The 12,624-nt window shown below is 47.5% G+C and overlaps 1 protein-coding gene across 4 annotated transcripts in view; it reads right to left on the reverse strand.

The window, feature by feature from the left end:
- The window catches only part of GRAMD4 (GRAM domain containing 4), a 110,404-nt gene extending 101,711 nt beyond the window's left edge, over window positions 1-8,693 (reverse strand). For 2 of the 4 annotated variants that reach the window (XM_081929143.1, XM_081929142.1), the window contains exon 1: window positions 2,111-2,275. In XM_081929143.1, coding sequence (XP_081785269.1) covers window positions 2,111-2,139 — 29 coding nt within the window. In that variant the 5' untranslated portion in view covers window positions 2,140-2,275. Of the gene's footprint in view, window positions 1-2,110; window positions 2,276-7,572; window positions 7,680-8,673 lie in introns of those variants that run through there. The other 2 variants (XM_081929144.1, XM_081929145.1) reach the window with 2 other exon arrangements.
- Window positions 8,694-12,624: the final 3,931 nt, after the last annotated feature.

Consider the following 12,624-nt stretch of genomic DNA (forward strand, 5'->3'; position numbering starts at 1 on the left):
AGAAGGTCTGTTCACTCTTATGGGAACAAAACTCTGAACATACAACAAAGACATGCCAACTATGAGGCTGAAGAATGTAGGAACTCAGTTTCAACCCAACAAGTCTGCTAGGAACTCCATCAGCAATCCACTCAGAACTTTTTCTTTAGATCAAGGCAGAGTATGGAACTGTGTTTTAGAAGAACTTTGTGCAGACAGTGTTTGTGATGGAAATCCTATCCACTGTGTGAACTTATCTGTCAAGAGTGCTCTACTGTACAAGAAGACACTTTTTTAAAAAAAAAAAACATTAACCGCAAAAGAGCATTACAAAGAACGTCATCCACCAAAGGTTCAAGCAAAATCCTCTCCAACAGTGCACACACACACACAAATAAATTGTTCAGTCTGTAATCATGTGACTACATCTGGCAAGAGGGATCAAGCAGCTCAAGCTTGCTAATAACTGTTAATTATGTGTGACGTTACTATTCCACTCCTCCTCCAATAAGGCTGAAAGATCACAACAACCTTGTGAAGCAGGGAAGGCAAACTAGCAGTGGTTCTGCCCAAGGCCAATGAGCAGCCTCCATTCATGCATGCATCCAGAATCCTTCAAGCTATCAGGGGATAGAAGGAAGAATAGGAGGGAATACTTATCTACAAAAGGCATTTACAACTTTGATATCCAGCTCATGGGACACTGTTCTCTTAAGTCACTGGCTCATAGGCGAGATTTTGCCATCACGTACAAGCTGTGGCAAAAAAGTCCCCTTGCTAGTAATGCGGAAAGTGACGATGTCACACCCCACGGGGAAACAAAGCAAAACAAAATGCAACTTTTAATGAAATGGCACGCCGGCCTTTCGTGTTGCATGGGGAGCGGAGGAGAAGGCCCCTTCGACCAGGAACCAAATCGAAATAAACCAAAGCGCCACTGACCACAGCATGCCTTCCCTGACACGGATTGAATCTCTCTAACAAGTAAACAATTCCCATGCAACCCACAAGAGTGTCCTCCCTCATCTTATTCCCTGGAGCAAAATTCAAAATAACCCCACATCTACCACTAGCCCTTTACACACACACACACACACACACACACACACACACACACACTCTTAACCCTTCCTATTCCAGAAGAGCACAACCTTATTAACCACATGGCAAAGCAAGGGGGTAATCACAGAAGAGAGGGGGGAGACAGCTAAGAGGCACAAAATATGAACAAAAGGCATTATTATTATTATTAATACCCCACGTATCTGGTTGGGTTTCCCCAGCCACTCTGGGTGGCTTACAGCACATAAGAACCAGTGCCTCCACTAAAAGGAGAAGAAATGGCATTCCCTCCTGAAAACTGTACCATCTCTCTGGACAAGATATTGTCCATCATTCCTACAGGGGTTCAGGAATGTAATTATTTTTAAAGAGGATGGTGGGGAGGCGGAAACTCAGCCATAGGAAAGGCATAAGCGACAATAGTAACAAGGCAAAGAGAAGACTATATGGCTGAGAAGAGGTCAAAGGAGAAGGAAAACAGAAAAGCAGTTCCCAGGGAACCGATGAAGCTCCTTGCTTCCGACAGAAAGAGGATTCAATCCTCTGGAAAAGCCGAGGCTTTTTTTAAAAGATGGTTAGGAATGGGGTCTCCCCTCCCCAACCTTAATAATGGAGGAAATGGAAGAAAAAGGGAGCGTAGCAGCGGATTAGAAAGGCTTAGCCGAGAGCCGTGCGTAAAAGCAGGGGGTGGAGATTGCTTCCTTGAGCCGACCTAAGGAACTTCGGGAGACCCACAGAGCGAGGGGGGCGATCCCAAGACAGATATGGGGATAAGAGTCAATCGGAGGGAGAAAGGGGGGGTCTCACACTAGCAGGCTCGGTTTTGGGGGGCATTAAAATGCGGGCCTCTCCAAAACTGCCACGGTGCGCATTGGCGCTTAGGGAACAAAAGGTGTTGGGGGTACCAAACAAGGGGGCTCCTTTGGGGTCGGGAAATATTATGGGGTGGATGAGGAAGGGGCTGCAGGGTCCTTCCCACATCAGGAGGAGGCAAAATAAAACACAACCCAGAGAGACGGGGGTGGGATTGGCGGGCGAAAGTGGGAAACAGGAGCGCTTTGTTCCTTACCCGGCGCGCAATTCGGACCAAACTTTCATTCACGCTGCCGCTCCGGCCAGGTCCGCGCTCTCGGCTCCGGCTCCGCTTCTCCGGCTCCCGCTGTGCCACGGACCCCTCGGCGGGGACAGCAGCAGCAGGTGCCCGCCCGCCTCGCCTCCTGCTCCGGCCGCCAGGCCCGCCGCCGCCGCCGTGCCAAGGCCGTGCCGTGCGCCCTGCGCAGCCGCCGCTGCCGTCACCGCTCGCCCCCTTCCTTCCAGCGCTCGCAGCGGCAGCAGCATCCTCGGCGCGCAAAGGGGGCCGGCCGGCCCGCGCGCCGCTCCGCCTCCTCTCGGGTGATTGGCGAGGCCGCGCGCCTCCGCTGCGCGCCGCCGGGAGGAGGAGGAGCTCGCCCAATGCGCGCCCCGCGCGCGCTCCAAGGGACGTCTGGCTTTGGAGGGAAGGGAGCGGCGGGGGTCGGTGCTGCCCAGTGGCGTAGCGTGGGGGGTGCAGGGGGGGCCGGGCGCACCGGGCGCAACATCTGGGGGTTAGGGTTAGGGGGCGCAAATCCACGGGTTAGGGGGCACAAATTACTTGCCTTGCCCCGGGTGCTGACAACCCGCGCTACGCCACTGGTGCTGCCCCATGCCCGTGGGCGGGTGGGGGGAGTCGAGGGCTGCCCCCCCCATTAAAGGAACCCCAGCCTGTTAGTTGCATGAGTTCTCAGTCCTTTAATTAAAAGGCTGTTAAGGGACCGTAGGACAATGCATAGGAGCTAGGGGTCTTCGGTCCCCCCCCCATAAAATATTTGAGGGGACTGCCTTCCCCAAACTTGATGGGCGTTGCCATGCAATACGGCGCGTGATCGCTTGTGCAGGGCGGGGCTTACCTGGACACAGCCCCCCCATATCCAAGCACAATTCAAGTGTTGGTGCTGACCTTTAAAGCACTAATCGGTCTCGGTCGTGTATACCTGAAGGAGCGTCTCCACCCACATCTGTGTATCTGAAGAAGTGTGCATGCACACGAAAGCTCATACCAAGAACTAACTTAGTTGGTCTTTAAGGTGCTACTGGAAGGAATTTTTTTTGTTTTGACTATGGCAGACCAACACGGCTACCTATCTGTAACTCCACCCACATCGTTCTGCCCGGACACTAAGGTCCAGCGCCAAAGGGCCTCCTGGCGGTTCCCTCCCTGCGAGAAGCCAAGGTACAGGGAACCAGGCAGAGGGCCTTCTCAGTAGTGGCACCCGCCCTGTGGAACGCCCTCCCACCAGATGTCAAAGGGAAAAATAACTACCAGACTTTTGGAAGACATCTAAAGGCAGCCCTGTTTAGGGAAGCTTTTAATGTTTAATAGATTATTGTATTTTAGTGTTTTGTTGGAAGCTGCCCAGAGTGGGTGGGGTATAAATAATAAATAATAAATTATTATTATTATTATTATTATTATTAATTATTATATTGTATTCAAATTGGCACCCCTGGTAGTGTGGGCAGGGCCCCACCCTAAATCAAGTAACTGATTCTGTCTGATCTGCAGTAATTTGTAAAAATCGATAAAAAATCATTGGCAAAAATGAATAAATAAGTAAATCAAGTGACTAAATAAAAAAGTAGAAATAATCAGAATGCTGTATTTGAAATGTTTTCACCGATTTTTCTGAGCTCTTGAGGTCAAAAGAAAGTAATCTGAAATAGCTGTTGTTGAGATAGTTTGTTCCAAATCAGCTAGGCAGAGCCAGGCTGGGGGAAATACAATAAGTCAGACAGTATTAGATTTTATAACAAAAGAGAAAAAATCCCCATGGAAAATCGCGTATTAAAATTTCCTGCTCTCTGGCGCCATCTGGTGTTGCCTGCTTATAGCGCATTCAAATTGCTGTTTCTTTACTATTGTAGCTGAGTCCCCAGACAAAGGGTTGACGACAGGTGTGTGTCCTGCTCTCCTCCCTAAATTCTGTCTACACCCATGGGTAGTACCTGTGGTGGGGGACACGTCCTGCTAATGGGCTCACCCTGGAGCAAAATGCAGGCCAGCACAGGACTTTTAATTTTGCCGCCGTATCGACCCAACTAAAAGTACTCATGGTGTATCAAGGGGGGAAAAAATGCAAGCCAACTGTCCCCCTGCAGCCTCAGTCCCAGAGTCATGTGGCTCTCCCAGCCCTTGTATGTGGCCCTTGGAATCCTCTCCAGGCCATGCCCCTAAGTGGTTCTGCCTGCCAATAATGCCTCTTCTTGTCTGGATGGAAGACAGGAATGTGAATGTAGAAACTAGCCTATGGGGTGCTATGGGGTGTTAGGGGACAGGTACTGTCTCTGTGTAGGACATGTCATGCTCCTTCTGGAGTAGTTTGTCCTCCTTTGGTCCCTACCCTGCACACCCAGCTCTCACCTGTGGTTCCTAATAATAATAATAATAATAATAATAATAATAATAATAATAATAATAATATTTTTTATTTATACCCCGCCCTCCCCAGCCAGAGACTGGCTCAGGGCGGCTAACACCAGTAAAATTACAGTAAAAACATAAGGGGGGATTTAAAATACAGGTTAAAATGCAATTTAAAATGCAGCCTCATTTTAAAAGTAGCCCATAGATCAACCATAAGGGAAGGGAAACATAAGGGTCAGACTGAATCCAAATCAAAGGCCAGGCGGAACAGCTCTGTCTTGCAGGCCCTGCGGAAAGATGTCAAGCCCCGTAGGGCCCTAGTCTCTTGTGACAGAGCGTTCCACCAGTACTGAAAAGGCCCTGTCCCTAGTTGAGACCAATCTAACCAACTTGCGACCTCCAAAATGTTGTCATTTGTGGACCTTAAGGTCCTCTGCGGGGCATACCAGGAGAGGCGGTTGCGTAGGTACGTGGGTCCTAGGCCGCATAGTACTTTAAACGTCAAAAGCAGCACCTTAAACCTGACCTTGTACTCCACCAGGAGCCAGCGCAGTTGGTAAAGCACGGATGAATGTGATCCTGCGGCAAGGACCCCATAAGGAGCCTTGCCGCGGCATTCTGCACCCTCTGGAGTTTCCGGGTCAGCTTCAAGGGCAGCCCCGCGTAGAGCGAGTTGCAATAATCAAGCCTGGAGGTGACTGTCGCAGGGATCACTGTGGCCAGATCAGGGCAAGAAAAGTAAGGGACCAGCTGCTAGAAGCTGTCAGCATGCGGCAGCAACCACAATCCCGGGAATGGTTTTAACTGGCTGCAAAGACGGGCTCTGGTGGATTGAGTGGTCAAGACCAATAGCATGTCCAACGGTCAAGAGGGGCTTTTCTGCAAATGGGGCTCGTCAACCTGGGAAGGTAGCCCATCTGGAGGAAGGAAAACTCTGAACCTAAATGTCTGCTGCCTTGCAAAATCACTTCGGGAGAAGGAAAGGTTAAGGAAGAAACTCTGCACAAATCCAGAGTGGAGTCCCTAAGGTAGTTGGGTGGTGCCTTGTGGGCCCTATTCTGGCAACTTCTGCAGCCACGCTGGCGCCAAATGTATTGCTCTGCTTTCCTTTGGACCACATTAGTGAGGCTGAGAGGGGGGTCTTGTTTTCTGGGCAGCCCAGGAGCTCCATACAAGGTCACTCAAGTGCTGGTTTGACTTCACCCCAGAAGGCGCACTCCATTGTCTCTCCAGACAGACTGATGCCAAGCACTGCGACTATATCAGTGTGCATATCTCAAGTGGGTGGGGCAGCCCTTCAGTTTCGGATGGCAGCAGGTATTATCTTAGAAGAAATCTTTCTACAGGGGACCACATGAACTTGTGTCCAAAGTACATGAGCTTTTCAAAGGTCTGCCGTCCAATTAAATGGGAAGTGCATCTTCTGAATTCAGAAGGGTGTTAGCCATTAATGAACTTATTAGACTTGCAGCTGCCCTAGAGCCATAGTCCTCAAGCATGATTGATGGAGAGGGTTATTTCGGGGGGCGGGGAATGAGACAGATTGAGAATACCTCCATTTGTAGATCCTAACCATTCGTTTTCAAAGCTACCTCAGCCCAGGTATGTGAAAGTGAACTACCAAAAAGTTCTACTTACCAGAAAAAGGGCAACAGCGAGCAAACGATAAATCATTTTATTATTCCAAGTGTGGAGAATGAAAATTATTAACAGGCAGGGGGTGCTGGCATCTCGAGGTTTGCAGAAACCAGCGATTATGTTTTCCTATTCTGCCCTGGAGAGGCATAAAGTGTTCCAGGTGTGTGACCTCTAAATACAGATTATTTTGCTTAGTCATGAAAGAGCAGCACAACCACATGATACATCATTTGCATTTTCTGGATGTGAAAATAAATGATTTCTGGATAGGGAGGGCATGTGTTCTTTGAGAAAGCTAGCTATCCTATTTTCCCATGCCTCTTTCCTAAGCAATCTAGATTAGCCCTGCTTCCTGCTTAGTCACAGTGACTCCAGGATAAATGGGTTTATTTTATCTAATGCAGGAATGTGGAACCTGTGGCTGACAGACGTTGCTGGACTCCAACTCCCATTAGCCCCAGCCAGCATGGCCTTGTCTCATGCAAGGGGCAGAGAATTCCAAGAGCAGGCGCTGGCAAAAATCACATTGTGGGAGAAACCGTGAAGCCAGCCAATGCCCCTACATAGCTCCATCCTTGTTTCAGACATCGTGATATATCACGATGTTTAGCTGGTGATATAGCATGATGATGAAAACCAGATATCGCCCAAAACAGCCATCAACTCTTAGGATGAATTCTGTTCCCTCCAGCAACTTATCTGCCCTTGCTTTCAGATGACAAAGGAAGTTGTATGAAATACAGTGGTGCCCCGCAAGACGAACGCCTCGCAAGACGGAAAACCCGCTAGACGAAAGGGTTTTCCGTTTTGGAGGCGCTTTGCAAAACGAATTTCCCTATGGGCTTGCTTCGCAAGACGAAAATGTATTGCGAGTTCCTGCAGGTTTTCCCCCCTTTCCCCCCTTTTTCTAAGCAGCTAAGCCGCTTATCAGCTGATAAGCCGCTAAGCTGATAAGCCGCTAAAAGCCGCTAAACCGCTAATAGCGCTAATCCACTAAGCTGTCAATGGGCTTGCTTCGCAAGACGAAAAAACCGCTATACGAAGAGCCTCACGGAACGGATTAATTTCGTCTTGCGAGGCACCACTGTATATATGCTGCGCTGTGCTTTAATGTGAATTCAAAAGCCATTGTCCTTTATCTTTTATCCAGAGGTTGCCTACAGGTATATGCTAACAACACCAACCATCTTGCTGGTCCCACTGAGAGAGAACATGCTGTCCCCGCTAGCAACGGAGAACTGGAAAGCTGACTGCATAAAACTATCACCCCCAAAGTCTTCCCACTGGGCTCCCAACATAGCTCCTGAAATTTCCACCCCACCACCAAAGAACTATTTCCCACCTCCGCTACTCAGCCAAGATTCCCCTCTTATTAATCCCCTCTTGTGCCTGAAGTCAAGACACAAACAGAAGGATGAATGAGCCCGTCAAAGAGATAATTTGGGGGGGCGCACCTGTTGCTGTTCTCCCTTCGCTTGCATCTTGGCTCCTACGGGAACTGCCCAACATCTTCAGAGATGGAGGGAAGCACACTGTGGCCTTTGCCACTGACCCGAGGACCTCCTACCTCCCAAAAATAGCATCACGGCAAGGGGAAGACCGACCTGGCCCCATCCATCGACCACACGAGGAGCAACGGCTTCGCTTCCTGTGCCAGAGAGAACACTCAGCTCCAACTGTCAGTTGTCCCTGCCAGAAGCAGGAGGCAGGGAGAGAGATAATCTGGCCCCATCCCACCAGCCAAAGGAGAAAAAGGCACCAGCAAGGGGAGATCACCCAGGAGTAGAGGCCAATATATATAGATCAAGACTTCATACCAGCTTAAAGAACTAATTTCCCCCCTGTCTGCCTTTCCCTTCTACCCCTTTCCCCTTTTGTCTCTTTCAGTCTTCTTCTCTCTCTCTTTTATTTATCTCTTATATAAATGCATCTATAATAGATGCGAACAATAATTGTCTGGAAAGCGGCATAAAACATGCTAAATAAATAAATGAGAATGTGTTGATTGGGGCAGGGGAGCCAAAGCTGTTCCAAATGTTGTTTTAAAATACTGTATATGCCCCCCCCCAATGAGTTGCCAACTAGAAATGCCCCAGTCCAGCTCAAGTTTGTTGTTGTTGTTTAGTCGTGTCCGACTCTTTCTGAGTAAATCTACAAGCCTGTACTTACTTCTAAGTGGACATAAGCTTGCCCTGTTGATGAGACTAACTGTAACTGGATCCAGGGCCCTGCTGCATATTTATTTGATGTTCTATATTGCATAGGATGACACAGTGTCCAACTGATCATACACAGACAAGCTCAATTCAGTCTAAATCCCGGTTGCGCATTTGCCATGCAATATTTGCCGCTTGTTAAAATACGCTGCATTTCTCCTGCCCCTCTCCAGCACACGCTGCTTAGGCATAGACAATATATTTCATCGTTTTCACCTGCAAAATGTTCAGCTAACAGCTCAGTCCCACACACGCCTACTCGGAAGCAATGAGTTCAGTGGGGCTGGCTCCCAGGTTACTTTGATTGCAGCCTGAATTTGAGTAAACAATAAGCCATACCTCATTCTTGGGTTAGATTTAGCCTCTGGTCCTGCTTGTTATCTGAAGTGATGGATCCTTCTGTCCCTATGCAGGAAGTGGTCCTGTCATCTTTATATTTCTGCTTTCTCGTGGTAGTGGGGATTTCCCGTCCCCACCCACCCACCACCACCACCGTGACGCTGACTCAAAATGTTCCCGTCCTCGGGAACGCTGTCGGCTTTCATAACACATTGTGTCCTTTGCTCACATAAAATCCTTGCGTAGTAACTTCATAAGGCAGTTACGAATTAAGCGGCAGTAAGAGAGTGAGGGCAAGCAGGCTCTGAGCTACTGGGGAAGAACAAACACAGAGAGGGAACGTTGGGAACACCACCTGTCACTTACAAATATGTTTTCCTTTGGTCTCCATTTGCTGTTAGTAAAGCTCACGTTTCTTAAACTGGCAAATCAGCTTATTTGGACGGTCTGGATCTTCACTCCAATGTTTCAGCGGCTGTTTTCCTCCCTCCGATTTGCTTCTCATATGTCACAGAAGCTGTCCCCCTTGTAGAAAGAGCTTACTAATGTCCCTTCTGCATTTCCCACACCCTTTCCCTTTGTTCCCAGGGTCTGACATGCAGAGAAATGACAGCTTATTTGCCTAACAGCGCATTACATCTATTTTTTATATAACAGAGCCTTTCTTCCTTTCCTCCTTATTCATTCACTCATTTAACTCTGCATTTCTGGCTGCCCAGCAGCATAAGCCGCCCACGTGACTCCCGGAAATGTCAAATAATAAAATACAATACTAAGTATTGTTGCACACTGTCACAATCTCCGAGCAGCGTGCTATTTTGGGGTTCCAAGTGCTCATCTGGGGTTCATGCTTCCTTTTCAAATAAGGCACAGCGGAGACAGTGGCGTCTTTATAATAGATGGTTTATTTGCACATATACACATACAGCCTGAACCTACGATGGAGGTGTTCACAGCATCAGCACCCCAAAAGGTTATTGCTTCTCCCGTAGCCACAACCTTGGATTCAGACAGGAATTCAACACTGCTCTCTGACTCTCTGCTTGCTGCTTTGGTTCTAGGTTGTGCCACAGCAAACTCTGCTCTAAAACTTTGTCCTTCTAATAAAGAGTTGAAGGAGGGGCCCCACCCATTTCGCATCTGGCACAGATCCCCCCCATTCCCTTTGTGGGATGTGAAACACATAGCAGTCAAGTAAAACATTCCTAGAGTGAACATGCTAGGGGATGCTTTGTACCAGCCAGGAGGAAACTTCCTGTTTCCTCCTGAGCTGGGACAAACTTCCTCTGCATGTGACTAAAGGAGGATGTGGTCTTATCTGGCCCTCTCTCTGCCCGGGAACAAGAGCAAGACAGGGAGCACACCTCTCTCTTTTGGCACTTCTCCATTTTGTTTTTCTGTGTGTGAGGAGAAGTGACTGCTTGTTTGCAGTCACTTAGGAACTAACTCCCTTCTGGGATAGTTCCACATGTGTATATACTTTTGTAACATAAGTCTGCCTTCAGGGATCTAGCTGTGAACTGAATGAATGTGAGTAAACTACTTTTATATTCACTTTAATAAGATTGCTGTGTATATTCTTTTTAAGAGGGACAAGAAGGGATCTTACCAGGAATCTTAAATAGAGAGCTTCGGACAAACCTGCAACAAGCAAACCACTGTGCGTTTAAAGGGGAATCTTTAAACTCTGCTAAGACATAGAACTTGCTAACACAAGTTAGGAAGGATATCATTATACAATATATCCTCTCCTGCCTCCCATAACATTCCCACGCCCTTTGTTCTTTTAATGGCCCATCTTCCAGGTGACCATCTCAACAGGAAGCTAGCTTGGTTTATATGTCAACGCTTGCTGGATCCAAGAATTAGAGAGGTCTGGCACCCACAAACTCTTAACATAGAACAAAAACAGTAAAAAGCAGCTCAGAAATGGTTTTTTTAGCAACAAGACTGAGGTGCAATATAAATGGGACTTACCACATCCCATTTATGGGGGTGGGGAAAGGGCAGAGTGTATGTGTGAGCTGACTCACACACTGAATAAATTTCTCTGGATCTTATCACGTTCTAAGAATTGTCATCAATCAAGCCACAGAAAACAGTCTTCTTGTTTTTTTAGCAGGCCAGCCAGACAGAGACAACGTGACCAAGCGACAGAGAGTATTACTACAAAATTTTAGCAGTATGTCAGATTTAGCCAACTGACTTATTAGAATTTACCATATTGTGCAAGTGCTTTATCAGAAAAAATTGATCTATATTTTGCATTAGCCGATTAGCATCTAGATAAGCTGCTATTTTAGGGGCGCGGGTGGCGCTGTGGGTTAAAGCCTCAGCGCCTAGGGCTTGCCGATCGAAAGGTCGGCGGTTCGAATCCCCGCGGCGGGGTGCGCTCCCGCTGCTCGGTCCCAGCGCCTGCCAACCTAGCAGTTCGAAAGCACCCCCGGGTGCAAGTAGATAAATAGGGACCGCTTTCTAGCGGGAAGGTAAACGGCGTTTCTGTGTGCAGCTCTGGCTCGCCAGAGCAGCGATGTCACGCTGGCCACGTGACCCGGAAGTGTCTTCGGACAGCGCTGGCCCCTGGCCTCTTGAGTGAGATGGGCGCACAACCCCAGAGTCTGGCAAGACTGGCCCGTACGGGCAGGGGTACCTTTACCTTTACTTAAGCTGCTATTTAAATGCCATATCTTTGGAAGAAGCATATCGCATATCTGTTTGCATAGCTCAAATTTGTTGAGTATGCCAACCAATTGGAAGATTCTACTATACAGAAGTAAAGCTAATGGTGAAACCCTAGAAATTAATCCTTTCTTATCCCAAATCCGGGGGGTTGAAACAAGGTATTTTCTCTGAGAAGGAACCTGAAAACCTCCAAAGGTTCTTACAGTTCCCATCGTCTCTGACCATTGGCTGTGGCTGGAGCGCGGCAACACCTGGAGTGTCATGGCTGCCCTAGGGTTAAAGGTCAGGATTTGTTACTCAACCACAGAAGTACTCCGACCATATTACATTGTTCAAGATACTCATCTCACCTCTTAGCTGAGTCAAGATTAAAGATGTTAACAAAGATCCATAATAATATAGTATTATGCTCAGAAAACCGATCCCATATTTTTCTTTTTCTTTCTGGAAAACCTATGTAATTACCGGGGGTTGGGGGGGGAAGGATCCTGCTGTAATAAATTGTGATATGCTATGTCATTATCACAGCGCCCTTCGTGAAATAGAGAGAGAGAGAGATCAGCTTTGGTGTAAACCTCATTTTTGCTTTCCACAGCCATAAAAATGCTGCATTGGTTCTTCGCATCAAGAGTCCTTCTGATATTCTGAATGACAGATATATTATTTGCTGATACATTATCAGGGTTTGAACTGATTTTGATCTATAGATAACTTTACTGGGGAGTCCCTTCCCCATGATATATACAAGCACACACATACACACATTTTTAAAGAAACATTTGCCACAGGGGGGAAAAAATTCTCCACAAGCTCTTAAACAAGTAATGAGTTAAAAAACAACAACCATCCTATACATCTCAAACTGGACTGAAAATTGAGGGGGTAAGATTTAGTTTTATTCACAGCACGTGGAAATTATATGATTTCTTCTTTCCTTGTTGGCATCTGCCTGTCTCTAAATTCTATCATTTTATGATTCTGTGTGTGCCTTTGACTTGTCCTGGGGATCAAAGACTACCTTGTCTGTAGCGGCTCCATGCTGATGAAATTCCTTGCCCCGGGAGGCCTGCCTGGCACCAGCTTTGCCATTGTTTTGGTAACAGGGGTAATTATGCTATTGTTTACGTGCACATTTGGGCAGCACCAGGTATTCGTTGCTTTTACTTTGGTACAGTTCAATGTTTCTGTACTACTATTACAGTATTTTATTTGTTCTGGACTAGTTGTTCTGGACAGCATCTTAAAAAGCAGAGACATCACCTTGCCAAC

This window comes from Podarcis melisellensis, assembly GCF_964234715.1.
Source record: "Podarcis melisellensis genome assembly, chromosome: 10".
Lineage (NCBI taxonomy): Eukaryota > Metazoa > Chordata > Lepidosauria > Squamata > Lacertidae > Podarcis > Podarcis melisellensis.